Source organism: Trematomus bernacchii, unplaced genomic scaffold (genome assembly GCF_902827165.1).
Source record: "Trematomus bernacchii unplaced genomic scaffold, fTreBer1.1, whole genome shotgun sequence".
Classification (NCBI taxonomy): Eukaryota; Metazoa; Chordata; class Actinopteri; order Perciformes; family Nototheniidae; genus Trematomus; species Trematomus bernacchii.
In genome coordinates, this window is record NW_022987698.1 from 3,554,313 (window position 1) to 3,582,083 (window position 27,771).

At 39.4% G+C, this 27,771-nt stretch overlaps 2 protein-coding genes across 4 annotated transcripts in view; one reads left to right on the top strand and one right to left on the bottom strand.

Annotated features, from left to right (window-relative positions):
• LOC117489736 (parapinopsin-like) lies at positions 1-3,023 on the bottom strand. The gene is made up of 4 exons (XM_034139260.1): positions 2,699-3,023; positions 2,171-2,499; positions 1,169-1,411; positions 1-276 (listed from the first exon to the last, which is right to left on the bottom strand). The coding sequence occupies exons 1-4, from the start codon at positions 3,021-3,023 to the stop codon at positions 169-171; spliced, it is 1,005 nt and encodes a 334-aa protein (XP_033995151.1). The 3' UTR covers positions 1-168.
• Positions 3,024-12,052: 9,029 nt separating this feature from the next.
• LOC117489860 (voltage-dependent calcium channel subunit alpha-2/delta-3-like) overlaps positions 12,053-27,771 on the top strand; it is a 31,385-nt gene continuing 15,666 nt past the window's right edge. For all 3 annotated transcript variants that reach the window (XM_034139410.1, XM_034139411.1, XM_034139412.1), the window contains exons 1-11: positions 12,053-12,277; positions 13,909-13,990; positions 15,641-15,859; positions 17,319-17,435; positions 19,074-19,133; positions 23,149-23,311; positions 23,877-24,008; positions 25,704-25,764; positions 25,887-26,037; positions 26,228-26,302; positions 26,406-26,495. In XM_034139410.1, coding sequence (XP_033995301.1) covers positions 12,147-12,277; positions 13,909-13,990; positions 15,641-15,859; positions 17,319-17,435; positions 19,074-19,133; positions 23,149-23,311; positions 23,877-24,008; positions 25,704-25,764; positions 25,887-26,037; positions 26,228-26,302; positions 26,406-26,495 — 1,281 coding nt within the window. In that variant the 5' untranslated portion in view covers positions 12,053-12,146. The remainder of the gene's footprint in view (positions 12,278-13,908; positions 13,991-15,640; positions 15,860-17,318; positions 17,436-19,073; positions 19,134-23,148; positions 23,312-23,876; positions 24,009-25,703; positions 25,765-25,886; positions 26,038-26,227; positions 26,303-26,405; positions 26,496-27,771) is intronic.

Below are 27,771 nucleotides of genomic sequence, written 5' to 3' on the forward strand. Positions count from 1 at the left end.
AAATATTAGTCTTAACCATCAATCCATCATTTAAAAAATACAAACACATTTAAACATTGGAGGTACAGTGTTGCTGATATGTGTGCGTCAGGTGACACAAAGATGTGCAATCTGGATTGTGAACATTTCAGCCAGAAATGTATTAGATGGTTGATGTTTGTATACATTTCAGGAGGGAGACACTTTGTTGCTCTCCACTGTCGTCATCTCTGATGTCTCATCGTCCTCCGAAGGCTCTGTCCCACACAGCAGGAAGGGAACTGCGTATTTACGAAACTGTAAAAAACCAAAATGAGCCCTAAAAGGTTCAGCAAACACATACTGTCTTCTTTAAACATATTGACAAACAATTTGCAGCAAGTTAGAGCTGCGTTATTATAAAAGAAATGCATACAATTCATATAATGTATGCTACATAATAATATTGACTATTATTTAACACCAATGTTAAAATATGTGGCAAAATCAACAATCACTTATGTTACATTTTAACCTTCTAAGCATTTATAAGCAGAACTGTATATAAACATTTGTTAAACATGGTATGATGTAGTTAGGGGCAAGAATAACTTTTTATATGTTAATAATAATATTAAGTTGTAGTTGTAACACTGTTGTAATAATATAATAATAATATGTCAATATAGGATATTTTAAAACAAACAAATAATATACAAATACCATACATTAAAACCATTGAAATGTTTAAATTGTGCATAAAAACTACTTGCTAGGGGGAGTTCAAGTAAAGTGTTACAACATGTTGTAATTCAGTCAGGTACATCAACTCTTTCTGTTTTTTGTTTAGCGTTGACAAATAATTCAGAATAAAAAAGGCATTTAATTGTAAGGGAAGACTAAAAAATGTTGATTTGGTTATGCAAAATGTATACCGAACAAAACATGTAAATATTACATTAAATTGTAGAAACGTCTTTAAACCTTTATCCTTAAACACTGTCCATCAACACCACTAGATGGAGCTAAGTATTTAAGAGCCGATTCACAGCAAGGTTTATTACCTGCATGTTGTTCATCTCTTTTGGCTAAATTCAATTATTTTCATTTAATTTCAAACCTTTATTTAACCAGGTGAATCCCATTGAGATCACCGATCTCTTTTTCAAGGGAGACCTGCAATTATTATCTATGCGTGGAGTAACATTACCTGTTTGTTGAGGTAGATATAGATGATAGGGTTGTACGCAGTGCTGCTCTTGGCGAGGTAAACAGGCACTGTGGCCACCAGCGGGTGAATCTCCACATCCGGGTTGTAGACCACCAGCATGGCCAGGCCGGCATAAGGCAACCAGCTGATGAGAAATGAGAGGACCATCAAAACCACCATGGACGCCACCTTCGCCTCTCCTTTAGCCACCGCACCGCCTTCCAGACAGGCCATCTTGGATACCTGTGGGAGCAGAGTATCGTTTTAAACACTTATGGGTCCAATGGTGTTTGGATCACACCGCAAGAATGCAAAGCCTTGGTTTCAATAAGGACAATTGCATGTCGCTTTGTAAGCTATAAAATATTCCTCTTTAGAAAAAGTATTACAGATACAATAAGTACCAATACAACAATGAAAATATACTCAATTGCAAGTATATTTATCAATAAAAAGTAAATTATACAAAATAAAAGTGATCATTCTGCAGTAAAATGGCCCATGTGTGGGATAAATTATTATGTATGATCACATTCAACAAATAAGCAGTGTTAGGTTAAGCTAATTATTTAAGTTGAGCTAATTATAAATATCCAGTTAAGTCGATGAGTCCATTTGTTCTGGCCGCCTCCAAAGGGTCACATGATAAATCTGATTGGTTGTAAAACAATCAATGGGAGAGCAAAGAAGAAGGAAAAAATAATCAATAATTGTGTCATCTTTTTTGAAAAGTATTGTGTTATTTAACCTTTTTCAGCCCTAAAGTCAATGGGCAATGTAAATTATTTTTATTTGAAGTCAGTAACTACAGATTTCAGATACATCTTGTGATTCTAAAAGTATAACATTTTAGTATGGGAATATGGACATTGTACCTCAGTAGTATTAAATAGTGAGTAAATGACGTAAAAAATGTAAAGAAAGAAATGGAGAGTACTTGAGTAAATGCATTTAGCTACTTTTCACCACACCTGTTATGAAGCAACATGTATACGTGCTAACCTTGTGTAATGTCCACATTAACTTCGAGTAGGATGCTAGTATAAGGAAAAAGGGAACTGCAAAGCACACTGCAAAGTAAGCCAGGATGTAGGAGACGTTGTGAGGGTCTTGGTTGTGCCAGTCCGGTGCACAGGACGTCCCGACGCCCTCCAGCTCATACCTGCCCCAGCCAAACAGGGGGGGGGTGTTCCATGTGAGGGACCACAGCCAGGACAAGGCTATGCCTCCTAACGCATGCTTTTTTTGAAAGGTAATCTGTCCCAATGGTTTACACACGACAAACATCCTCTCCACTGCAATCAGAGCCACTGTGCACAAAGATGTGATGCCTGTGGAGAAGTGAGGAGAAAGGAAATGGGGGATTTATTAAAAATGTTGTAAGCAAAAATGTATGGGATGAAATTAGTTATCTTGTAAAAATGTACTTAAATGTAACATTTCTGGAAAGGATATGCATGTTGAACCATAAATCTGTAATAGTATGAACAGTTTAAGAAGAGTACTCAACTTATACTCTCTTTTACTCACCAAAAAAGGACACTGCAAAGCCCTCCATAACACAGCCTGTTCTTCCCAGGGAGAAGTACCCCTGGGCGTTGTTGACCACGGACAGGACCCCTCCAGTCATAGCTGTTCCCAGGTCAGCCACAGCCATGTTCACCAGAGCGAAGTTGAGCGGCTGCCTCAGCTGCTTGTGCAGGAGGGACACGATGATCACTGTAGCGTTGAGTATGATGGCCGGAACGGTAAAAATGGCCATAATGATGGCGAGGATGAGGAAGCCAGTGCGTGACAGAGGGGGTTCCCCATGTGGGCCCATGTAGGAAGCATTTTGCACAGCAGATGGATGCATGGTACAAAGCTTTCTTTTCCTGCAGAGTTGTCGAGTAGTTTCCTCTTCTTCCTCCTCCCGGAGTTCCTAGGTGTTCAATTTCTCACTCCTCAAGTGTGACAGCTGGGATCAGATGCCCTCAGTCTAAGCATAAGCCCTTCAGATCTGGATTTAACAAAGAGTAATTCCTCCAAATGATGATCCGTGATCCCTCACCTTTTTTCCGGATTTTAAGGTACAGAACATCTCTGCAGTGTTTCTCACCAGGTTCAGTCTATACTGAGAAAGAGTGAAAAATAAATTATCAGAGAAGATGTGTCACAAGAATGTAGTTAAAGTAAATATGAATGAGAGCTGATGATGTCTGGCTCTTTCCCTCACTTCTTAAGTCTCTTATTATGTCTATCTCTCTCACACACACACACACACACACACACACACACACACACACACACACACACACACACACACACACACACACACACCAGGGGTCAGAGAAAGTTTAATTAGTATCAAGTCAGGTCAATGTATTTACTGCAGCACATGTAAGAACAATACCTCTTGACTAAAGCGCTATACAGAGTCGTTCTAATACATTTAGTAATAACTGTTAAAATAAAATATAAACTTATGTTGTCTCTCTTTTTTTGTACAATTAAGGACTCTTATGTCTTGTGTTGAACCCTTTTTTTAAAGGCTCTAACAGCCTGTAACAATTCATCTAGACAAGGAGATATGAAAGCATGTAAAACATGATAAACTTATTTAATTTCAAACCGAATACGGAGAATTTGAATGATATAAACCTGCTTTAAAACTTTATTGCATACTGGGAATACTAACTGCACAAATAAATGGCAAGTAAAGGAATTGCAGCTATAGGTCTTTATCCTCCAGAGCGTGGTGGAGTGCTATATACATTCATTTAGTAGACAATGTTTTTATGTGGTTGCCAAACAGGATTACAACGAAAAAGCTTTTAAACCTGACAGTAGACAAATATTGCAGATTTAATTGAATCATCTGATACACAACAGTGTAAACTACTGTTGTGTGTACAAATAAATACCATCTTTGGTAGATTAAACATTACATGAACTTCACTAAAATGGTATTATATGGAGCTGTTTGGGCTATTTTGTCCACCTCCTGGAATGTTATTTACATGTGAATTAAAACATTAAGTGAGATTAAAGTTGACCGTCGTACCTTTATATTTATGCCTTTCATATGACATTGTTTTATGCAAGTCAGCTTAAAAATGGGACATACACACTACACTATATATACGTTCCCACACTAAGATCCCATTATCCCCAGTTATTTTCACAAACTGGTGAAGTAACTGGTTAAGCTTTTAATTAGGTACACAATGGAGAGTCTAGACCCACTCACTAACCTCTTGATGTGCAATTCATAAATCTCTATTAAACATATTTACAAGTCATTTAACCTTTATAGACACCTGAATGTGACAATAGGTTTGTACATCACTGAACAGCCTCGAAGGTTCACAGAGGTCAGATGTGTTATTCTGCATTTAAAGCTCGCTGGATGAGAATAAGTCAACAGTTGTATTTGGTCTGACATGAATGATCCCTGGGCTGCTGAGGGCAGCACGAGCTGAAGTGTAATCCTCAAGACTGAACGACAGGTGCCAAAGTTTCACCCTGTAAGAGGTTTATGTCCAATCAAGTCAAGACAGAGATTACAATTGTTTGTGAAAGCAGTCTGGCTCTGGTTTTAAAGCTATATAACTATATTTGTATCTCTTTTCAAAAGAGTTTTTGTCTCATTCCTGATTTTGTTGTTATCTTTTTTTTGCTTGAAATGTTGCAAAAATTGTTAAAAGCCCCCTAAAAAAGCTTCTGAGTTTACCATGAATCACAATTGTTGTTTTTCTTTAGATAAAGGTTTTAAATGTGTTGGCAATACCGATAGAGATGCTGCGCTTCAAACCAAATCCATCAACTTGGAAAGCACATGATACAGGATTTAATATCCCTCTAAATTTCAGTAAGTAATTAGGGCAGTTAAACCCATAAAATAAGGGAAATACTTGTGTCAATTACTACTTGAAGCTTGCTATTTATTCAAGCAACACCTTCTTCACACAAAACATTGTTTTCTGCAAGTCAGCTTAAGAATTTGTCCCTGTTCCTGCAGTGAGAGCTCCTTTAACAGCAGAGGGTTTCACGGTGATGTTTGAGCCAGATAACAGTGAAAAGGTTGAAACTAGCAAGGAGATTTTAGTGAAAGTTTAGATTGTTTTAGAATGAAATTGTGTTTGTATTATTTCATTTATTCATAGAAATAAAAACATTCCCATTTACAAACATTTCAGACATGCTCAACATTATAAATAAAAACATATAAATAATAATAATAAAATACATATATAATTATTATTATTATAAACTATTAAATAAGAAAGAATAAACCAGAGTTTCCCCTAGAGTTTTGAAAGGTTAGGCTTCAAAATCATGAATACAATTTCAGTTTTATATTACATTTTGACATTATGATAAAGTTTTACACAATATGCAAGATTTCAATTGAGTCAATAATGTAAGTGAAGTAAATATTGGTAAAATACATGTGTTAGATATATTCTTTATACATTTGCTTTCAATTTCTGAAGATCGAGAGGAGTATAAATAGGTCTAATATATAATGTGTAAACTTCCGATGTGCAATACTTCAATCTCATTGTATACATGCAAAGAATGGTCAATTTGTATGCAGTATTGAAGATGTGTTTATTTCCTTAGATGTTAAGTCTTTGACTACATAGAGCCAGATAAACAAGTCCTGAAATACCTTCAGCCTTGGTTAAGTTCATCTGAGTTCTAGCTTAGGAGCTGATCTTGATCCAGTACTGTATGCCATTTACGCAAGTGTGATGAGGAAAACCTAAAAGCACATGTTATTAAAGTATGTGTTTTTCAATGAGGGGGCAGATGACCTTTTTGAGGAAACAAACACTTTCAGGCACAGTTGAATTTTCCAAGCAAAGCACTTTATATGTCTTATAAATATCATTAAGATCATTAAATGTTTGTTTCAAAGTTGCTTCAACCCACGAAATGCACCACAATAAATATTCGAAAACAAGCACCAACAGTGCAACAAATCACAGGCCATGCAGCAGTATACACCATCAATCCGTTGGCATCTGGTGAATGCCTACAAACCTGCTAATATGTTTTTTTGACCCACTGCACTCTGTGGGTGGAGGTCATGACATTTCTATCCTCTTGCATAAATAGCGGTGAGACTCGTCGTGCAATGACCCCAAAGCAGGTTACATATTCCTTGTTCGGGGTACATCAGCAATACTTGAGCTGCAGGTGTTGTTTTTTAACCAGACAAATACAACTACAGGACTTTCTTCAGGATTGTGACAGAGAACTGCTTTTATTCGCCGTCGATAGTTAATTAAAGCATTGAGGGAGGCGGTGTTGGGAGAGAGACTGGATGATACTGTCCGTCATCCAACATGCAGGCACCTTATCGGCACGTCCCAGACAGTACAGGCTCCTCACAACTTTGATGTACGATGCAATTACTGAACTAATAAAAGCTTCAAGTGGAAACACGGTTCCTGTGGTGGTGGAGGGGTGAAGGTGGTGCATCATCCCGCCTGCTGTCGTGACATCATTATCGCTTCCTAATCAGCGTTTAGAGATGACTATGGGAACATCTATGGGTCTTATTTTCTGTAGTAAGCACTGATGAATGTGGCAAACTGACCAAAACTTCATACATGAAGTTGTTCCACCATTCACTACACATCTGTCTCTGGGGTCATGTCATTGGCCGAAGTGATGAAATATTAGACTTCAGTTAATCATAGATAAATAAGTTACAGAAGAACATAATCAGGCCCTATGCAGTTTATGGTAGGCCCACATTTGCTCAAGTATTGCAGTTAGGTAAAATGTTGAGGTGTTTTACTTGATGGGGGACCCACAGTATTTATTTTGTATAGATGAACCTGTAATCTTCTCCTATATATGTTCATGTGCAATAGCAGTTATAGATAGTATTTTAAATTGGACTTACAATGAGTGAAGCTCACACAGGCACTTGGGGCAGCTCAGGGTTCTTACGTGAGATGCACGATCGGCTCCAGTCATTAGACGGAGCCCGCAGTTTGCAGCTACGTTGCAGATGGGCTTTTGTTTATGCATTTTCAGGTGAGAAAAAGTGGTTAAAAGGTGTATAAAAGTAGTGACACAGATGTATAATGAACTTATACATTAAATTAACTATTGGTGGTTCAGATTTGAGATTAATGAGGTTAAATGAGGAGTGTGAAACAGTGCACTGTTAGCTGATATGGACATCCGGAGTGGAGCCTGTTAAAGCTTGCTAGCTTGTGTATTTGTGCAGGACAGAGGTGGGACCAAGTCATTGTTTTGCAAGTCCGAGTCAAGTCTCAAGTCTTTGCGCTCAAGTCCGAGTCAAGTCTCAAGTCTTTGCGCTCAAGTCCAAGTCAAGTCTCAAGTCAGGATGGGAAAGTTCAAGTCAAGTTCAAGTCCTAAACTTTGACAAAACGAGTCTTAAACAAGTCCTTATGTGCTTTTCAACAAATGTAATGACATCGATCAACAGAATAATACTTAATAATCAAACTGCTCTCACATTAATAATTTAATAATCCATTTTCTCTCTGCTGGTAAAGTAACGTGTTTGTCTTCTATTGTAAGAGGGATCAGTAAGGTAAGGCTACCGTGACGGTTTGATTCAGAAGGAGTTTAATGTACAAGATCCCTGATGTTGAGGTGACCAGAATGTTTATTTCCACTGTGTACAACATGTTATAAGGGACCCACAATCTATCTTTATGCAAGGGATAATGTGCAGCGAGGCGTCTCTATGGGGAAAATAACACCTGAATCTAGATCCCTCTGCAGGTGGTACTTTAAGTATATTTTGATGCTAATACTTTTGTACTTTTACTTGTAACATTTTGAATGCAGGATCTTTTATTGTAACCGAGTATTCCTACACTCTGGTACTGTTACTCAAGTACAAGATCTGAACTTCTCCCACCTCTGACAATAAATCCTGAGTGGTTACCAAAAAAAAAACCCTGCTCTGAAGGTTATTTTCATTTTACAAATCCTGCACTCAGCTTTGCTTTCTCCAATATCATTGAAATGCAGCCAGATGCTGCTTCTTTTTTCGGTTTTCGCAAATTTCTTGACTTTTTCCGACGCGCTTGCATTTAAATCTGTCTCCCCGTCGCTCTGTGTAGCTGGCCTGTACCACTACACCTGCTGTCTTTGGAGCGTCTGCCCCCCACCCTTCTTTCACATAATGGTATGATCCTAGTGTGTCCTTGCATATGATTGGCCGCATGGTGGCTCAGCAAAATAAAGTCCCGCCCCTGCCTGCATGGATTCTCAGCAAGAGTTGCAGCGGCTGGAGATTCTGCTCTCCCCGACGGGAGTCTGCTCTTCTAGCGGCATCTCGCGATCGGCATGTTGGAGACCCCTGAATTAAATTATCAAGTCACCTCAAGTCAGAAGGCTCAAGTCCAAGTCAAGTCCCGAGTCATTGGTGTTCAAGTCCAAGTCGAGTCGCAAGTGTTTTGTGATTTTGTCAAGTCGAGTCCAAAGTCATCAAATTGGTAACTCGAGTCTGACTCGAGTCCAAGTCATGTGACTCGAGTCCACACCTCTGGTGCAGGATATCGTGAGTCTCGGTGATTTGTGGGAATTTAAGTGCAAGTGGACATTTTGCCTTGTGTTTTACACGTTTAAGCGTTTACAACCGACGGTTTTCATCTTTCCATACGTTTCAGTGATGTGTTTGTGTTTATGTATTTCCAGAACGAAACCAAGTAAACACATTTATTTTAAATGCACTCCTGGAAGTCACTTTTGTGTCCAAGTGTGCTAGAATTGATTTGGTTGTATGCTACCTTACACCTATACTCCACCACATCTTAGCAGTAAATATTGTTGGCTTCTTTTCTCAGAAGAGTTTACACAAGTTTTGTTAAGACCTATAAAACTTAATTTACTATCACAAATTGAACTAATTACTTTGAGATACAGTTACATTTAGCTCCACCTTGATCAACACAAACATTACCTAAAGCCTTCCTACAGTATTAATAGTAATATGACAACACTGACAAAAGCAGCTCTGCCTTAGGTGACTTTTTCTGTGCTTGCTTTAAGTTGGCTGAACTTCAGGGACATTTTCAATGCAGGACATGATTTTTCAGCTAAAATGACAATCACAGTGATACAGAATTGAAGGCGCAGAACAGGTTCATTGTTCTTGATATGTTTCAGGCTAAATTACTATGGCAGGAGGACAGGCAGATATGAGGAAATAGAGAGAGAATAAGATAAAAACCTATGGGAAAAGTATCAATACAATGGTTAGAGAAAAGACAAAATGAGGGGTGCCATTAATGAATACAGGATTGGGTTGAGAAAGGACAGATACTACATTTTTCCTTTATTTATTGCAAAGAGGCATTACTGGCAAAGTGACGGGCTCTGGCTATGCAAAGGCCAATACTATCAAGGGCTTCTCAGAAGTAACATGAACTGCTGGGTATTATTGCCTTCAACATGTTTTGAATTGGAAACCAGACTTCAGCACTAAATAACCAGAGGCTCTTGCAGCGGGGCTGAACCCTGAAAAGTGATTTCAACGGTGTGAAAATCTGCTGGATGAACTTCACATCATATATGTTCCATCACATCTTGGAATTGCAATGAGTGTCGGTTGCCAGACTTGTTTGGCTCAATGTGTGTGATTGCGGAGGTAAGTAGCCGTGAGGTAAGTGATGGGGAGAAAGAAGTCAGTCGTTACAGCCTTCATGCAGCGGGGACATTTAGTCGACAATGGCCATCTCAAAAGGGAAGGGGTGAGGGGGGTTTATTGTTGTTCAGAAAATGTTGCAATGTTTGTGTACTGGGTCAGATGTTTACAGAGTAGTTACCAATACATGTCTTCCTGTTAGATTGCAATGTCTACCATTTTGACTTCATCATACTGATGAAAGCCCTTAATGTGCATGTGATGGCCCATCCATCTTACACTGTACATGCCCTCCAGCATGCTGACTTTAAGAAGGAAACACATTTGGTATAAGGAGGGGAGGAAGGGGGGTGGACAAGCAGTTATTTCCTCTGTTTTGACTGGCCTGGCTGACTGCGACAGAAGTCCGTGCTTTATTTAGGTGCACAGTGATGTCCCCTGTTAACAGGAACAGTATCCCTGATGTCCACTCACCAATCATCACGACAGAGCACTGGACTGCCCATGGTGGAGGATTCACTGATGTTGACTTCCGGTCTCTGAAGAACTGCTGATCATCACACCACAGGAGATATGGAGAGTACCTATTGTATGTCTACACTACTGAGCAAGACACCTGACCACCTTCAGCCAGGATAGTGGGGGAAATAGACCTTTCTTCCCCCTACGTTCAGGTGTAATTGTAATAAATTGGTTCCCTTGTTTTCTGGCAGCAGGAGGAAGTGCGGCAGGGCTTTTAGTGAGGTGGATAAGACACTATGTCTCTCTGCACAATGCCACAGCTGAGCGGAGTTGTCTCCGTTGTCCTAAGACCTGCTTCTGATCTACAATGACAAAGATACAGCTTAACAACTTCTGCACTCCCACAGAGACCTGACTGATGACTTTTGCTTTGTGATTAATAGACAAACTGAGTACATTATAAAACAAGCCTAGAGGACTAAACCTCTCTAATGAGGTGCTTTGTATTTGTATGTAATTAGGAATATCGGATTATACAACTCCATTTTCTTAGAGCATGACTTCTCTTTTTTGGGCACAGTGTAACAGTTCTTCTCACAGTCAAAAAGGGGTCTATATCAACAGAAAACAAACACAATCCAATCTGATATTCACAATAATTCATTTTGTGTTACTATGGCACACCAAAAACCATAAGTAATATTGATTTACTGTTAAAATAAAGAACACATTTCTTCCCGCTGAATATTGAATGTCATAAAGCAGCTCAAATGGGAACATGCTGATACTGCAGAAAACAATACCTGTTCCCTTTTATAACAAATATGTCCCATGCCAATCTATAAAAATATCTTTATATCTTATCCATATTGACTTTAACTTTAATCCATTTACATAAATGATAAACATTGTAGCTGACATTTCAGCTGACACACTTGTAATGGAGATTTTTGTATCGCAACTTTTATTAAAACAAATAGTTTGAGACTTGTTCCACCACTGGCTCTCTTATGTTGGTCATTGTGTTAGTATCTATTTGAACTCAGTGTGCTCACTGTTTTTTTGTTACTGTGCTGCTGGCATTGCGGAAGCTTTCATCAAACATCTGCAGTCCCATTATCGCCCACAGAGCCATTGTAAGTCAAGAATCTCCCCTTATACTGTGCTTTTTATTTCAACCTCTATGTTCATAATAATTCATTATGCTATACATTACAAAATATAATTGCGGTTATAGAGCTTTTGCAGCTGTTTTGTGTGTGCAGCGTGGAGATTTGAGACAATGCAATACATGAAGCGTGTACAGTATAATGCAGCGTCAGCGTTTCATGCAACAACTTCTGAACAGTCGACTGGAGAGAAGCGAGTCGCAGACAAAAGCAAAGTTAAGAGGGCTGTTTGATTTCATTATTTTGCAATTGCATTTAAATAGTGTTTGCCGCTCTGTGTCCGGTAACACCTGTCCAGGCTCCTCTTCTCAGCTGGAGACTGAACAGAGGACCCCCCCCCCCCCTTGTCTGCAGGAAGCAGATTCGGCACATTTTACCTCCTCGAGCTTTTCGGGCTCCGGTGCAGAAACGCAGACGACACGCTTACAGGAATAAAAGGTCCTGCAGCAGAAAGCCGGATGAGGGGGGGGGCGGGGGTCCCCTTTCAGAGTAAAAAGGCGGAATGAGCAGCGTAGAGGCTGGAGGGTGACTCTCTATCTATCTCTCTCTCTCTTTCTTCCTCTCTCTCTCTATCTCTCTCCCTCTCCCTCTCCCTCTCTCTCTCTCATATACAGTAGGGTACGTGCGGGCAGTTTCGCGGCTGAAGACGGTGCACCGGTCCTGCAGAACAGCACGGGGCTGAGACGGGATTGTGTTTACTGTACAGAGACTTTCTCTCAGGAAGATGCTGGGGAAGTGGAGCCTCCTGTTCTCGCACATGTGCAGCAGTAGCAGCAGCCTGCTCCTGCTCTGGACCCTCGTTGGGCTGGATGTGGTGGAGGTGTCGGGGTCCCAGCCAGGGATCCCTCTGTCAGTGTGAGTGAGCAGCACCTCTGCAACTTTGTTTCACATGAGTTACCTGATAGGTCGATCTGTTACACAAAGGAAATGTAGACATTAATAATGCAGAATTGTATTCTTTTTTTTCCTTTAAAAAAAAAAAAAGAGGATAGAACAGGGACAGGTACAGATAGATTCGTTTATTTGTTTGAACATTTTTAAATGCATTCAAGTGGAATTCAATTAAACTAAGAAGTGAAGTTTAATTGTATGTTTATTTCCACACCACACACAGGCCTACTTAAGACACATTTGCATTTTTGCAAAAAAAGTAGCATGACTAAAAATACAACAAAATGTAGAGAAACTGAAATGTTGATTTAACTGCTAGATCTAAGAGGTTTATATTTAGTATTTGGCTGCAGTTTATAAATTAGTCAATTGATAATAATCATTATATGTGTCCATTTTAACTATACAATATTTTTATCACACATTTAAAAAAATTCCAATTGATAAAAAGGAAATTATTTTAAACGAAACAAAAAATGACCTTCTTATCTATAAGAACATTTCTAACGTTGCAAAGTTGCAAATCTCAATGCTGCAGGCCTTTATAGGTGTAATCTAATCATTTCCAATAGTCCACATATAATGCCAATAATGTACTGTTAGTGAATCACATTGTCTTTATAAAGCAGATTTTATTTGCAGTAGACGGTTGTTGTCTTTTCTAATTGCAAAAGCTTTTGTGAAATGTTGTTTTTCAAATTGTTTCTAAAACCTGAGAAGAGTATGTGTAAATATTCAAAAAGTGAATCTGACTGAGGATTACACTCATGACAGAGTTATATATTTTTTTTACATTTTGTGCAAAAACTCAAAAAGGCAAAAATGTGCAAAAAAGATTGCAGTAACATTTCCTGCAAGTTCTTTTAATAGTTCGTTTGGTTTAATATCCCAAAATATTTTGCAAACGCTTACAAACAGAACATCAATTGAGTTGAAAATCAGAACAGCTGTTTTTGTTAAACACTGTTCAGAACTGCAAATCCTTATTTCTTTTTTAATTATATATTATAAAATACTTTTCCTAATGTAGGTTCCCACAATTTCCCAATCCTATAAACAAATTCTAAGGACGTTTAAATGCGTCTTGTTCAAATGTTTAGGTACAGTGTTCCACTGCAGGCTCAGCCAGAGTCATTTGCAGTTTAATGGAAGGAGCTCCAGTAACTACAGTATAGATCATCAGAATTACAAGCAATCCTCTGTCAGGAGAGTGAAGGTCAGGGACAACGGGCCATGACCATAATCTTTTGACTGATCGTGTCAGGAAAAAAAAGCTAAAAGAAAGTGACAGCTGAGGAGAGCTTAAAGGCATTTAGGAGCTGGGGTGAGGAGAGGACAGGAAGTATTCAGTGGGAAGAAAATGATAACACATTCAAAGTGTTAACTGATGTTCAAAATAACATATCATATGAGTTACTATAAATGTACTTACTTTACTATCAATGGGGTTTTTTGCAATACATTTAAATTTGTACCAAAGAAAAAATATTCAATTAAATCAATTTCCTTTTCATTTATTTACTCATTTTTATTCACATCTTAACATACTCAGGAGATTTTTGACTAAACTGTTATTTGTCTGTTTTGTTTTCTAGCGTGAAGCTCTGGGCTTCAGCATTTGGTGGAGAAATAAAATCAATTTCTGCAAAATATTCTGGATCCCAACTCCTTCAAAAGGTAGTTTTCTTATCACCCTTCTTGTCTGAACAAATGTATTTTCCCCTTTTTGTCTGATGCTAGTTACACACATTGTACAATGTAATGCTGTATTCCCTCTGTAATGGCTGCGGAGACATTTTGGTGTCTCAGATGAATGCTGATGCGTTGTTTTAGAGGAGACTCAGGTGTGTTTAGTAGGGACAAGGCTCCATGTGTGTGTGTTTGTGTGTGCATGCATGCGTGTGCTTCCGTGTGTGTGTCTCTGTATGCGTGCATTCTTGCGCAAATGTGTGTTTGTTCTTGACACGGCCCATTAACCACGGCTCTGATTCCTCTCTCATCTCATCTCTCCAGTTAACTCTCTGGAGTCAAGAGTTTCCACCTCTGGATATGAATGTGACAAGGAGACAAATTGAATAAGTGTGTGGATGTGTTCGATAGTGGGTGAGGGGGTGAGGGAGGGAGTGTTGATATGATGAGTGAAGTCAGCAGAGACTGAGTGATGATGCTGCAGCAGATTTACCTTTCTGACCACTTGATGGCACATGTGTGCTCTGTGCTCGCAGGCCTCCGCTGAGTCTGTTCATCAGCAGGCCTATAATGTGTTTGAAGTCTACTTAACCCTTGCCAGAAATTGTACTTGTTTTAAAAGACATTCAATCTGAATTAACTCTGTACATTTCTCCTTATTATGTACAAATACAAGGAGACAGACTGGATTATAATACACCTGCTAACAGACTGCAAAAGAGATTTAGGAAAAGGATATCCACTCTGTTTTACATTCTTACTCGTTTCGACTGGGGATACTTAATGACCATGTTAAATATACACACCCAACACACTGTGTTTTTATGTCTGCATCATTACATCAAATGTAAATGTTCTGGAAAACGTGTGCATTATATGTGTCCAATGATTGGATTTGGCTATAATGATTGGACACATATAATGAACTGGGAAACAACATAAACTGTATATATAAAGGAAAACAAGAGAAGGACATACAAAGAGGGTGGAAGAGGTAAAACTGATGATGGGTTGTGTACCTGTACATAACACCTCAAACCAATACAGTAGGCAATTGGCACTTGAGGCCAACTAAATAATGGCTTTTGAAGGATTGAGACTCAAATTTCCAATGTGTTCTGTCTAATCAGCAGTTAAAGCTTGTTTTATTCTTTAGGGTCAAACTTAATGCTTGCTGGGTTTTGTAGGACACGCCACAAACTATTTATAACTATTTGTAACTAAAATGTTCGCTTTTTTGTAGTGTTGAGTTAGACTCTATTGTATATTGCATGCACAATATGAAAGAACAAAAAGATTGGAGACACTTTTTAATGTTACATATTTAATTCACTAACACCTAATACATTAGCCACAGAATGACAGTAGAATTGAATTAACACCTCTCCGACAACATGGTTTCATTGTAAGAGCTGTCATTTATCACAGGACTGCGTCACAGTGCTAGTATTTTTCTGGTCACCCAGTGAACGTGGCATCCATTTACTTCATGCAAAGTATAAATCCTGTGTAAACTGTTTTCTGGGACACCCTGTTTCTTTGTGACTTTGACGAATCTTTACTTTCTTTCTGTAGGTTGAGTTACACCATGAGACACACTTACTAATCCTTTGCATTTGACCCTGCTCACTATTTTAGGATCTGTGGGCCATCACAGCACCACGTCCAGGGACCAACTCCAGCTCTGAGCCCGGATCCCCAGTCAAGGGCAGGATTAACCCAAAAAATGCTGCATGCCTCGCAGCGTGGGAGGAGAGCGGAGGAATCAGAGGAAGTCCACGCAAACATGGGGAGAGCTTTCAAACGGCATACAGAAAGCGACTCCTGGGTCCAAACCTAGGACCTCCTTGCACTGAGGTGACAGTAATATCAAATAAGATTTAATATTCAATCATGTGGTGGAAGCTGAAGCAATGCCCTTCAATGTTTTCCCAATTATATTTCATCTTTGTACAAAAACATTTTGCTATATGCCCTGCAGATCTGTCCCCTTTCTTTTTGTGTGTATGCAAGCACTTTGTCCGTGTTCCTGTTCATGGAGGCATGTCTGCAGAGAGCTGTGCCGAGCCAGTCAGCACAAAGCAGTGAGCTGTGAGGGAGCTGACGGGTCGTTAGGGGCTCGTCATTAAGGCTGATCATTAGATGCTTTTATGGTGAATTACCCGATTTTACTAAGATTTCTGCAGAGGGGGAAACGCCGCTCCTTCACAGGCTCCCGGCCTCCCTCCTGCTTTGGTCATTGCTCTAATCAATAACCATGATCAGTGCTTTTGATGGATGGGGCTTAACCTCTTCTTGATGACTGGAGGAGTGTGAGGGGGGGCGTGGGGGGGGGGGGCATGGGGACTCCGGGTGCTGAGGCGAGGAGGACAGGCGTGAAATGAACTGTTCTGCTTCACTGAGAGCCCACACTCTTCCTTTCAGTAGGTAATTTGTCGCCTCATGTACTGGTGAGTGTGTGTTTTTGTGTGCGTCTTGTCCCGGCGATGTTTAATGTGTTTGAATGTGTGCCTTACGTGGCCCATGTATAATTTTTAGATAGGATTATAGGAATCCGACTGGACGGCGTGAGAGGATCAGGTTTTTGTTTTTATTTGCTTTGTGTTTCAGAGTGTGTATGTATGTGTGTGAGGCAGGTTTTGGGATTATGTAATGTTATATTCCTCCGAGCTGTGGCGGGCTTTGTTCTGTATCACTGGAGGTCCTGTGTATACAGCAGAATCAGCATTATGTGAGGTGTAGTTCATTACCCAGAATCGCCCAAGCTTGACACGTTATTATCTTTCTCCTGTGCTTTGACTCCATTTCAATTACCCTCTTACCATGCATAGCCTTCAGATCCAGCCCCGCCCCCTTCACCGGCCACACAACATGGCCATCTCCAGCCAATCACAGATAAAGGAGCAGTATGTGCAGCCAATGCGACGGGATAAAGACTATCAATCACTCTGTGTTGCAGGGAGGGTTTTATCAACCGTTCATCTGAGACTGGATGCATGCAGCTTGTCAGCCAACATGTGAATTCTTATAAGCCTTGTTTAACAATTCCCATCCTCTCTGGAGTGGGACGCTGGGAAACAAAAGTGCTTAGATGTTGCACAACGCACACAGAAATAGAGGATTATCCTAATTATCTTATCTGTTTTTTTTTGTCTTATTAAGTGGACATTTAATTCACCCCTAATGTGTTAATTCTGATCGGTTAATCAACCACATTAACTCATTAGGTTAGCAGTTTTTTTTCTTGCAGCCAGTTTTATAAGAGTTACAATATGTGTGAATATATGTGTGAATGCCACATTTTGATTATTTTCAGAAATATAAAGAACCTGAAAAGTCAGTCAGAGTTGAAGAAATTGATGGTGTGAAGCTGGTCAAGAACCTGGCTTTGAAGCTGGAGGAAGTGTTCTGGAAAAAAGCAGAGGCAACCAGGGTATGTGCAATATGTTCTTAAAAAAAGGCATTTCATATTTCAGGAACAATCTGCAGAATTTCATTGAGCTTGCCATCATTTTCTGCAATTGCTAAATCTACTAATGTGTGATTGAGAGATATGTGAACATTATTGTTTTGGTAAATGATGGTTTAAAAGGGGAGAACACTGTTTTATTGGTTTGTGATATTTGGTTAAGGCTGCATTGTGTCTTAAAAGGTCAAAAGAAAATATTAATGTGGACTGTCATATGTTTTCTTATAAAGTGTAAGATTTTTTTTTCAACCACAAAAGGCCTAATTTTCCTGCAGTCCCTAAATCAAGCACATGATCACTTAAAAAGCAGACTATTGTGCTGTGTTCAAAGACCAACATCTCATTGTTAATGGAAAGGTCCGTTTTGAATATGGTCTCATGTAATTTATTGCAGGCCTGAGCCTTTGTCAGCCTCCCAGCAGCAGCCTGTCTGTGACCCCAGCGCAGAGGAGCTTGTAACCATTTTAATGCTGCACCTCGCAGGGACTGCTGGGAAATGATAACGTTTATCTCCCCCCGCCTGATCCCATGTGTGCGACACTTCATGACAGCTCAGTTTATAAATGACACGTATACAAAAACGCTTAATTGAATTAACATGATTGTATTCCATGACATACATCGACGTATAAGGGTATTTTTTTGTAATTAGGTCAAAATAATAAATGGCACAAATGTAACGGTCGTAAAAAAAAAAACTACACGTGTGATAATTAAGCTAGCTACTAATCTAATGACGTCATCACTTTCTCCAAATTGAAAAGGAGTTTAAAATGAGGAAGTGACCTCAATAAAGTGTTGTAGGTCGCCTGTCTGCAGGTTTAAAACATGCGTATTCTCTATTATAAATCAGAAAAACATATATTTATTCCTTGATGTTATTTTTTTATTTTCCATCTGCTGACGACATGAAATCTCACCGCAAGGTCAATTGCATTTTGCCACAGCGCCCCAGTTGTGTTTATATAGCAGTTATTTTGACACATGTGAGAGGTGTTAATTACCTGCCTGGCTCGAGGATGTGAGTGACTGTAACGTTTAGGTGGCATTTCCCCCGGAAACTCAGAGCAAAGCACATTTTACAGAATCCAGTTATTATCGCTGCATGAAATCCTGCCTCCATCAATCATTTCACAGCTGCACTCCACAGTACTGCCCTACATTTTATGCATATTTGTGTCCTTACAAACAAATAACACAAGGTTTGCCAAGAGGAAGAAACTAACAGTTCTGTCAACAAAACCTATTATTGAGTTCAATTTAAAACTAAAGATGGACATGGATTCCGTCTAAAGATTAATCTAAAATCAGGCATTGGTCCTCCATCATGTTCCTCTTCAATGGAATGACATTTTGTTAAAGTTGAAAATAATTGAGTGGCAAAAACAACACGTTTGACAAATACAGAGAGCTGCGGGGTGTAGAAAAACTTCTGGGAATAAATGGATTTAGTCGAAGTTTGTGGAAGGATAGAGAAGCGAATGCTGAATATTTCCCTAACGTAAATATCAACATTTTTTTTGTAATTGAGTTGCATGTATGTTTTAACCTATAACATTGCCTTTATAAGACATTATTAACCACCGTTTCTCCGCCCCTCAGCGGCTGGTGGAGGCAGCAGAAGAAGCGCACCATCAGCATGAAGATAATCCCGACCTGCAGGTGAGGTTTGTCCCCGACAAAGAAAAGTAAAGAGGGATATAATTATTCTTTAAAATAGGTGTGACATCGTGTTAGACCATGATGCATTTTAGTTGGGCAAGATGCTGCAAGGTTAGAGAAGGGTAATAGGCCCTAAAAGTCTTTAATTGCGTTGGCATCGCCCTTCACACTCAAGTCCTGTCAGCGCTTTGATACATAACGCTTCTTTGATAAGCAATGCCGCACATATTGAAGGCTGCAGTGCCATGCTGCCATAACTCACACTGACTGTTTTTACATGTTATCGTTGCTCAAAGCAAGCCTGTGCTGCTGCAGCTGGTGAGCGAATAACTGTAATAGGCTACAGTATGCAGCTGTGTCCTGATGAATGCAGAATTAAAAGATGTGCTGCAGGTTGTAATGCATGGTTAAATATTTCGATTAAAGTAGTAACATTTTCCAGGAGAGAGATCATTTAGGACTCGTTCTTTGTGGCTAAGGCAGCGATTTAAAAAAATGGAGATAGAAGTCGGCCTGCAGTGATTTTCCTTTTAGTCGTATTTTACACTGAATGCTCTCCAGGACGTTGTTCAGAGGCTCTCACAGTGCGGATTTCCACGGCACACTGAGCCTCCAAGTGTCTGCAGAGGGAATGCAGTATTTCTGTGGTTTGTTGGTGTCTCTCTCTCTCTCTCTCTCTCTCTCTCTCTCTCTCTCTCTCTCTCTCTCTCTATATCTCGATCTCCGTCTCCTCGGTGGCTCTCTCATTGTCTCTTATCTCTCCTCTCTCTCTCCCTCCCTCCCTCCCCTCTCTTCTGCCTCTCCCCCCCCTTCTCTCTCTCACCGGACAAAGACAAATGAAACTCTTTTGCGCGGCGCCATTGTTTCACTTTCCTGGCTCTAATTGGAACACACCACGTCGAGCCAACAAAACACTGAATAACGACGGTACTTTACACTTAATAGTAGCATTTACATCATAGGAATGCATTTCCCTTCCTTGTTCCGACCTTTGAGCACTTTCTACAAAAAAACGACTGATCATTTTTGACTAATAATAAGGAATTGTTATTTATTAGTTTAAGCCTTTATCGTTAATCGTATTTGACCTCTTCTTAAATACATATTCCATATAGTATGGATTTTCCCTCTAAAGCTAATTATTTACAAAAATATATTTTACTGAAATATTTATACATGAAGCCAATACTGTAGGACTTGTTTTTATTACATATTTTTAATGAATGTTATTAATCATCTTTTTAAACAAGGCTTCCTTCTCCAAATGTCATTGACAATATATCTCTTATATCTCTTCATCTTTCAAACCATTAATCTTTAAATCGAACAATATATATGGACTCCACAAATATAATACAACACCAGTATTAATACAAATTCCTTAAAATATATTTTAGATAAAACATTTTCATAACAATTCTGCAAAATGTACTTTATGATAGGTTTCTATTCTAACTATGAATTTGTTTTTTAAATACCTCTATATGACAATAAATTATTTAGTTAAGTTAAGCTTTTAGATTTTTATTTTCTTTCAAGCTATTATATTCAGCACAGGCCCATCAAAGACATTTCATCTTAAAGGCCATAAAAATAATAAGGAAAATTCAATATCCTGCGATAATGATGTGATGTCATGATATTACTCCTCGTGGCATCATTTAGCCGCCTCCCCTGACACTGCACATTTTTCACGCACCATTTCACTGACCACAATGAGATAAGCCGGCTGCTCTTATCTCAGCTGCTTCGTGTCAGGACAGTCGGTGTTTTGCATTGACCCGATCATAGTCAGAAGTTCAAGGGTGTGCAGATCAAATCTGCAAAAAGAGACTTGGTTCTAAAATGTTATTTACATTAATGTTTCTTGGCTTAAAGTTTCTTTGGCTTAATGTTTTCTAATAGAGCTTAACCTTTAACTCTCGACATTTATGTGGACCTAGAAAAAGAGTCTGATGTAAAAATCAGGAACATTTGGATATATGTCAGAAATATGAAATGTTAATGTTATCTAAATTATCATTTTAAATTAAGCAGCAGAGTGTTTGCATTTAATGTTCCTTGTCTGCATTCAAGCTCTTTTTAACCTTTGTCCCAAAACCTTGTCTTAAGAAGCCTTAAGGAAAAGGCCCACTGCTTTTTCCCCTTACATTTTTTAAGCATATAAAAGGTATTGTGTGATTTAAAATTAATGTTTAGTATTTACGTTCATTTAAATGGAGTAGAAGTATGTTATTAAAATGCTACATGATTATATTTGTTTTATTGGTTGCTGTTATCACAGTGGTTTCTAAGAATCATAAGAAAAATAATGTAGTTATTTGTTATAGTACAGTCCAGAGTGTATTTTGCCTATATCAAAGATACAACTATACAAGGGGGATTGTGCTATAAAATAAAGTATATTTTTTGTGGATCAAATATTACTGTACCGAACATCTAAAAAAACACGTCCCCTTGAACAATGTGATCCGTAAAAAATCAGTGCGCAGTGCAGCTTCTAAACAAGTTATTCAACTACGAAGCTTTTCGTTATAGAAAACGCAGCAAAGTCAGGGCCTGTTAAACCATCAGGGAAAAGAGAGAAGTCTTATTTGGACCAACTGTCTCCAGACTTTGGCGGTACACATTAAGACCCAGTAGCCCGTATTGTAGCTTCTCATTCTGCAGCAGGGCCTCCAGCTAACTGCGGTGGTGCGAGAGTCGGTCGGGCGTCTCAGAGAGCTGCAGTGTCCCATGGCCTGCTCTACAGTAATAACCCTGGTGGTTAACGTGCCTCTCTACAGCACTATCAGTTCTGCTGAGGGTGCACGTTTCTCTCCCCCGCTGCTCCCCTCTGCAGCAACACCCACCACCACCACCCGCCCTGCCGCAGCTCGTCAGGGAGCTGCTCAGGCGTGGTATGAGCTGTCAGCGGCTGCTTGATGGTGATGCCCGTGCGGCCTCCCCCGAGTGTGATGCTGTAGAGTCCATCACCCATCTCTCTCCCTCTCTCTCTCTCTCTCTCTCTCTCTCTCTCTCTCTCTCTCCTCTCTCCTCTCTCTCTCTCCCTCCCCTCTCTCTCACTCTCCCTCTCCTCCTCCCTCTCTTGGTGCAGCCAATATAAGAGGCACAGGCCACAGAGAGGCCGCTCAGATGAGGTAGTCCTTCTTCTGCAGGTAGTGAAGGACAGGACAGACAAACTGTTGAGTTTCACTTTAAAGAGGCAAGACTTTTCACTAGCAGCCATGAAGTCCTTTTTGCACTTCCTCCTTACATGATACTGACTATTAGAGCTGCTGTAGTGAATACACATTTCACAAAGCAAAGCGTCGCTGAGCAAGCCACCAAATGTATCACAAATGTTGTTTGTAATTGGAGGAAATTACTTGGATAATTTTAGTCATAAGCCTCTTTCAAATAAATGCAATATAAACATGTTGTATAATATTTCCAGATTGTGGGAAGCTATGAAACCATGTAATTATGAATCATTTAAACCCTATTTTATTATCTTATTTTATTGGGATACTTGCTTTATTTGCAGTACTTCATTCTGTCATCTTTACTTTTTTTTTCTTCATTATGAGCTTATTCTGCTGTGAGGACAAAGCACACATTGCTATATGTTTTGATAAATATTGCGTGGGAGAAAAGCATTAACTTTATGAGGGAAAAGTGTGTAACCCCTTAAGTCTCCATCCGCCTCAGTAACACTGTCAGGGGAAACAGAGTCTAAACGACTAACTTTAGATATACTTGGAACGCTCAGACTTTGGTTGAACTTTAGAGTGGATATTTTTGCACAGACCAGGTCTATGTATTTTCTACTCCATCATTTACATTAAAATCCCTTTTTGAAGATAATTTTGTATGCTAATGATTTTAGCAAGATACATTTCTTCAGTTACATTTGAGATCGGAAGTATTGCTTAAAGCTAGTTTGGTTTAAACAAACCTATCTTTTAAGCACTAATACCAACACAATATCAAGTTTTATTACAGTTAATGTAAAACTATTCTCTCTTTTCCTCAGTACGAGTACTTCAACGCCGTGCTGATCAATGAGGTGGACGAGGAGGGCAATAACGTAGAGCTCGGCGGAGAGTTCCTCCTGGAGCCCAACGACCATTTCAATAACCTGTCAGTCAACCTGAGCCTCAGCGTGGTGCAGGTGCCGACCAACATGTACAACAAAGGTGAGAGCTCTGTCATCATGTGAGTGATATTTACCCACTGTGGGCTGATGAACTGGGAGGAGAACAGGAGGGAGGAAAGTAAGTGGAGAGAGAGAGAAATGGTAGCTAATTCTGTATCAGTGTCACGGCCTGGGAGAAGTGGAGTTGTGGGATCAATAACAGTCCAGACATAAAGGGAAAGCAACTGCAGACCTCTCAAGGAGACTGGAAAAGAGTGTTGAGCGGGTGGTGGGGTGGGAAAGATGTTTGTCATACGCTTGCTGTTAAGTCGCTTCTTGTTTTTTAACGGAGTGTGTCACCTCGCTCTGTGAATCACCAGGGCCGCTTTTGTTTGGCTGTAATGAACTCCCCATAAGTCTCTGTTCACAGCACAAAGGGAGGGTCGTCCAGCAGGAGGAGGGGAGGGGATGATTTAGTCACAGGCTTTGTATCTCCTTCAGGGGGGTCAATAAGGGACAAAGGTCAACTGTGCACTCTGTAATAGTAACCAGGATGATGACTATTATCACCATTTAATTTACTAGTTTTTCCTCTTTTCTCTGCCTTTTCCCCACATCCTCCTCAGATCCTGATATAGTGAACGGAGTCTACTGGTCCGAGGCTCTGAATAAAGTATTTGTGGATAATTTTGAAAGAGACCCAACGCTGATCTGGCAGTACTTTGGGAGCGCCAAAGGTTTCTTCAGGCAGTACCCTGGTGAGTGCTGTCAATGTGTCTGTCTGTCTGTCGTTGCTTTTAACTGTCTGTCCTGTGTGTGTGTGTGTGTGTGTGTGTGTGTGTGTGTGTGTGTGTGTGTGTGTGTGTGTGTGTGTTGTGTGTGTGTGTGTGTGTGTGTGTGTGTGTGTGTGTGTGTGTGTGTGTGTGTGTGTGTGTGTGTGTGTGTGTGTGTGTTTGAAAATAACCATCAGACGACAGTACAAGACAAAAAAACCCAGATCAGAACAAATGATTTAGAATCACTAAAGGGGTAATTTGGCTAATGTTGTAATTTTACAGACCATCAGAGAGGATGCATATATACAGACTGTAATTAATCAGAATTTGCCGGTGTGGGTCTGCTGTCGTGCTGAGGAACAGCGCGTGGCTGCTGGATCCAACCGAACCCATCAGACTGTTACATTGAAACACTGCAGTGCTAAGGTAGCGCTACAGAAAGACAGCTGATGAGGATATTACAATACAGACATAGACTCTGTGTGACTTTTAATTTGAAACAATTGATATTAAGGAGATCACTCCACACTACTTTAGTTTTACCAATGTATTCATCATGTATATCATATATTCAAAAAGCACTCTTCTAACTCTTCTTGGATTCTGGGTTCCTGCTTCATGAAATATCCAGAGAGTTTTCAAATTAATAAAGACAGATAGATCCCCAAAATATGTAGATTATACCGTGGACAGTATTGGAAAGTGACTAAGTACATTTACTCAAGCACTTGGGCCTGTAACATCTCCTAAACCTTACTCGAGTACCTAAAGAAATTTAAGGGAGATTTCACACTTTTCACTTCACTACATTTATTTCCCCCTCCTTTCAGATAAAGATTTTCTATACAAAAGATAGGACCAGTTTAGAACATATGGTATATTTGTATTAGTTAATAATAACCCTCTCCTTGACTAACTACAACATCAAGGTACATGCTAAAAGCCAATAATCCTAAATATCCGTGACATGATCAACCATTTTAAGTTGTTATTTATTGAGCAATTAACAGTGCAGCTCCTTCATCGTGACTGTGTCCGTGTGTTGCTCAGAGATATGTGACAACACGTGGTTTAATCTGAGGCCCGCCTGCTTTAAGTTACGACAACTCTTCTAACCTTTGCAAAAACATGTATTTCCATGCAGGACTGCATTTCTCACAGTAAAATAATTTATTGAGAAAAAAGTTGTTCATAGCTTTTAATGTATCCAGTTGAATATTAATGATCTAACACTATAGTAATATAGCACTTAGGCTATTTTGCAGTTTATTTAGCTAATGATGCATTTATTTACTTTCGATACTTTTGTAATTAGAAACATTTGAATGTAAGACGTTTTTTTTTACACATACAGTGAATTTGTTCTGTTAGTCAATTGAAGGTTCTTCTATCTACACTGTTATATATGTAGGATTTAATTCATCTAAAACTCAATTAATGGACACCAATAAAATTTTTAAAAAAGCCTTTTAAACTTACAGCATTGTTGGTAACCTCCCTGTGAATGTAAAGTATAATTTGTTTGTGAGGACTTAATACAGTCAGCTTTAAATATAAAACAACCCAACATGCACTATATGGTGCAGTTCATCTTTCAGGTTGATTATTAACTGTTAAATGTTGTGATTTAATATCTCTCATTCCTTCTCTTTACTTACTTTCTGATCTACTTTTCAGGAGTAAAGTGGCATCCAGATGAACATGGTGTGATTGGATTTGACTGTAGAAACAGGAAGTGGTAAGCCTACATACTAGACCCCAATGTGCTGCTCTGTTACTGCATTTTATCGTCTGCAATATTTCTCAATTTCTTACTTATTACTGCGACAAGGTGTCAACATGTGTTATGTAACATTCCAGGTATATTCAAGCAGCAACGTCCCCTAAAGATGTTGTCATCTTAATCGATGTGAGTGGAAGCATGAAAGGACTGAGGCTGACCATCGCCAGGCAGACGGTCTCCTCCATATTAGACACACTTGGAGATGATGACTTCTTCAACGTCATTGCAGTACGTTTTTACTTCAACTTTTCCTTAGTTTGTGTCTTTATTTGTTTATATGTTTGTGCATGTCTCTGTCTTCAGCCTGGTTTCACTGTCTGTAATCTTAACAACATATTGTCACATTTCTGTGTTAAGTATTTAAGAGAACTGGACCTCGGTATGTATGGATGTATCTAAATGTTTTGGCATCCCACAGTATAATCAGGAGATCCACTATGTGGAGCCTTGTTTGAATGGCACTCTGGTCCGAGCCGACAGGACCAATAAAGACGTGAGTCGAGCTCATTCTGATATGGGATGAATGTACGTTGATTGTTTCAGCTTGAATTTCTGTCATTGATGTTTAAAATGTTTATATTTGTTTTTATTGCTAGCATTTCCGCGAACATCTGAAAAAGCTGTTTGCTAAGGGGATCGGGCTGCTGGGCGTCGCTCTGGCTGAAGCGTTCACAATCCTGAATGAAGTAAGTTCCCGTACAGTAAACCTCTCTCACTCTGCGACTGACACATTGATAGGGATGCTGTGCAAACACAAAGCAAGTCTATATTCCACTGAAGTAATATATCCCTAAAGTCTACTGTTAACAGACTGTGTGACAATTCTGTTGAGTTTTCCCAACATTAATCATTTATTTATCGATTCATTTGAACTTATAATAATGAATATCTTCCCTGTTATGACATATCTGCTTAGGTTTCATTTAACTGAAGGACTCCACGTGAACATGGGGAAAACCTTCATTTTATAAGCTACTATTTTTTCAGTGAAGGGAAGTGTTCAAGTACAACCCTCTGCATGTTCTCTGCTAATCATTAAAAGTAGCACACTCCAGTCGGTTATATTTGAGCGTTCGGGAGGTGTGTCGGCTGTCGAACCGCTCCAGCGCTATCCCTGTTCCGCCCTCCAAACACAGACACATCTATTCTGAATCATGATTAATGGCTCTAATTAATGTTGATGATTAATAACGTGGCTGATTGGAACACAAAGCAGATAAGGCCAGGAGCCACGCCGCACTCCTTTTATCTCCCTGTTTTCAGGCAAGCTTTCCTGCGCCGCTGAGGGACTGCAGCTTTTACCTCTGCATTTGTCAGATTAATTAAAGCCATGCAATGAATATGGTAATCAGGTAGCCAGTATCCTGCCGCTGAAAGTCATTGCCACGCCGCTGCCCAGTGAATGAAGTCGAAATGCATCCTATCAAAGACCACATCAAAGAGAAACATGCTTCACTTGAAGAGCACTGCACCATTTTCACAGGAGGAGTGTTACGATTAAGGAAAAAAATGATATTGATTAAGGCACCGTCTCACCCTCTCACAGGCAGATGATGTGGAAGAATACTCAAGAAGGGAGCATAATAAAACTTCACCATATATTACTATTCCCAAATCTTTCCCTTTTTCAATGATGTTATAACAAGATCATTGATTTAACTCTCTAAGGTGGAGATTGATTAGATTGTATCAGCATCAATTGTTGCTGTCATTGATTATGTCTTTTATCGTTAACATTTAGATTTACTCATCCTTATTTACTTACAATACTGAAACATATGGCATGATATTCAAACAAGCGCTAAGCTGAAGGACAGATGCTCAGCAGCAGACAGTACAGACACTCACTCTGTCACTTTGCCTCAGGGAATACAGACCCCACATTAGAAATAATATATTTATTTTGAATAAACATAACTAACTCATAGCATGTCCAAATCAGCAACACCAGCAAGGAAAGCA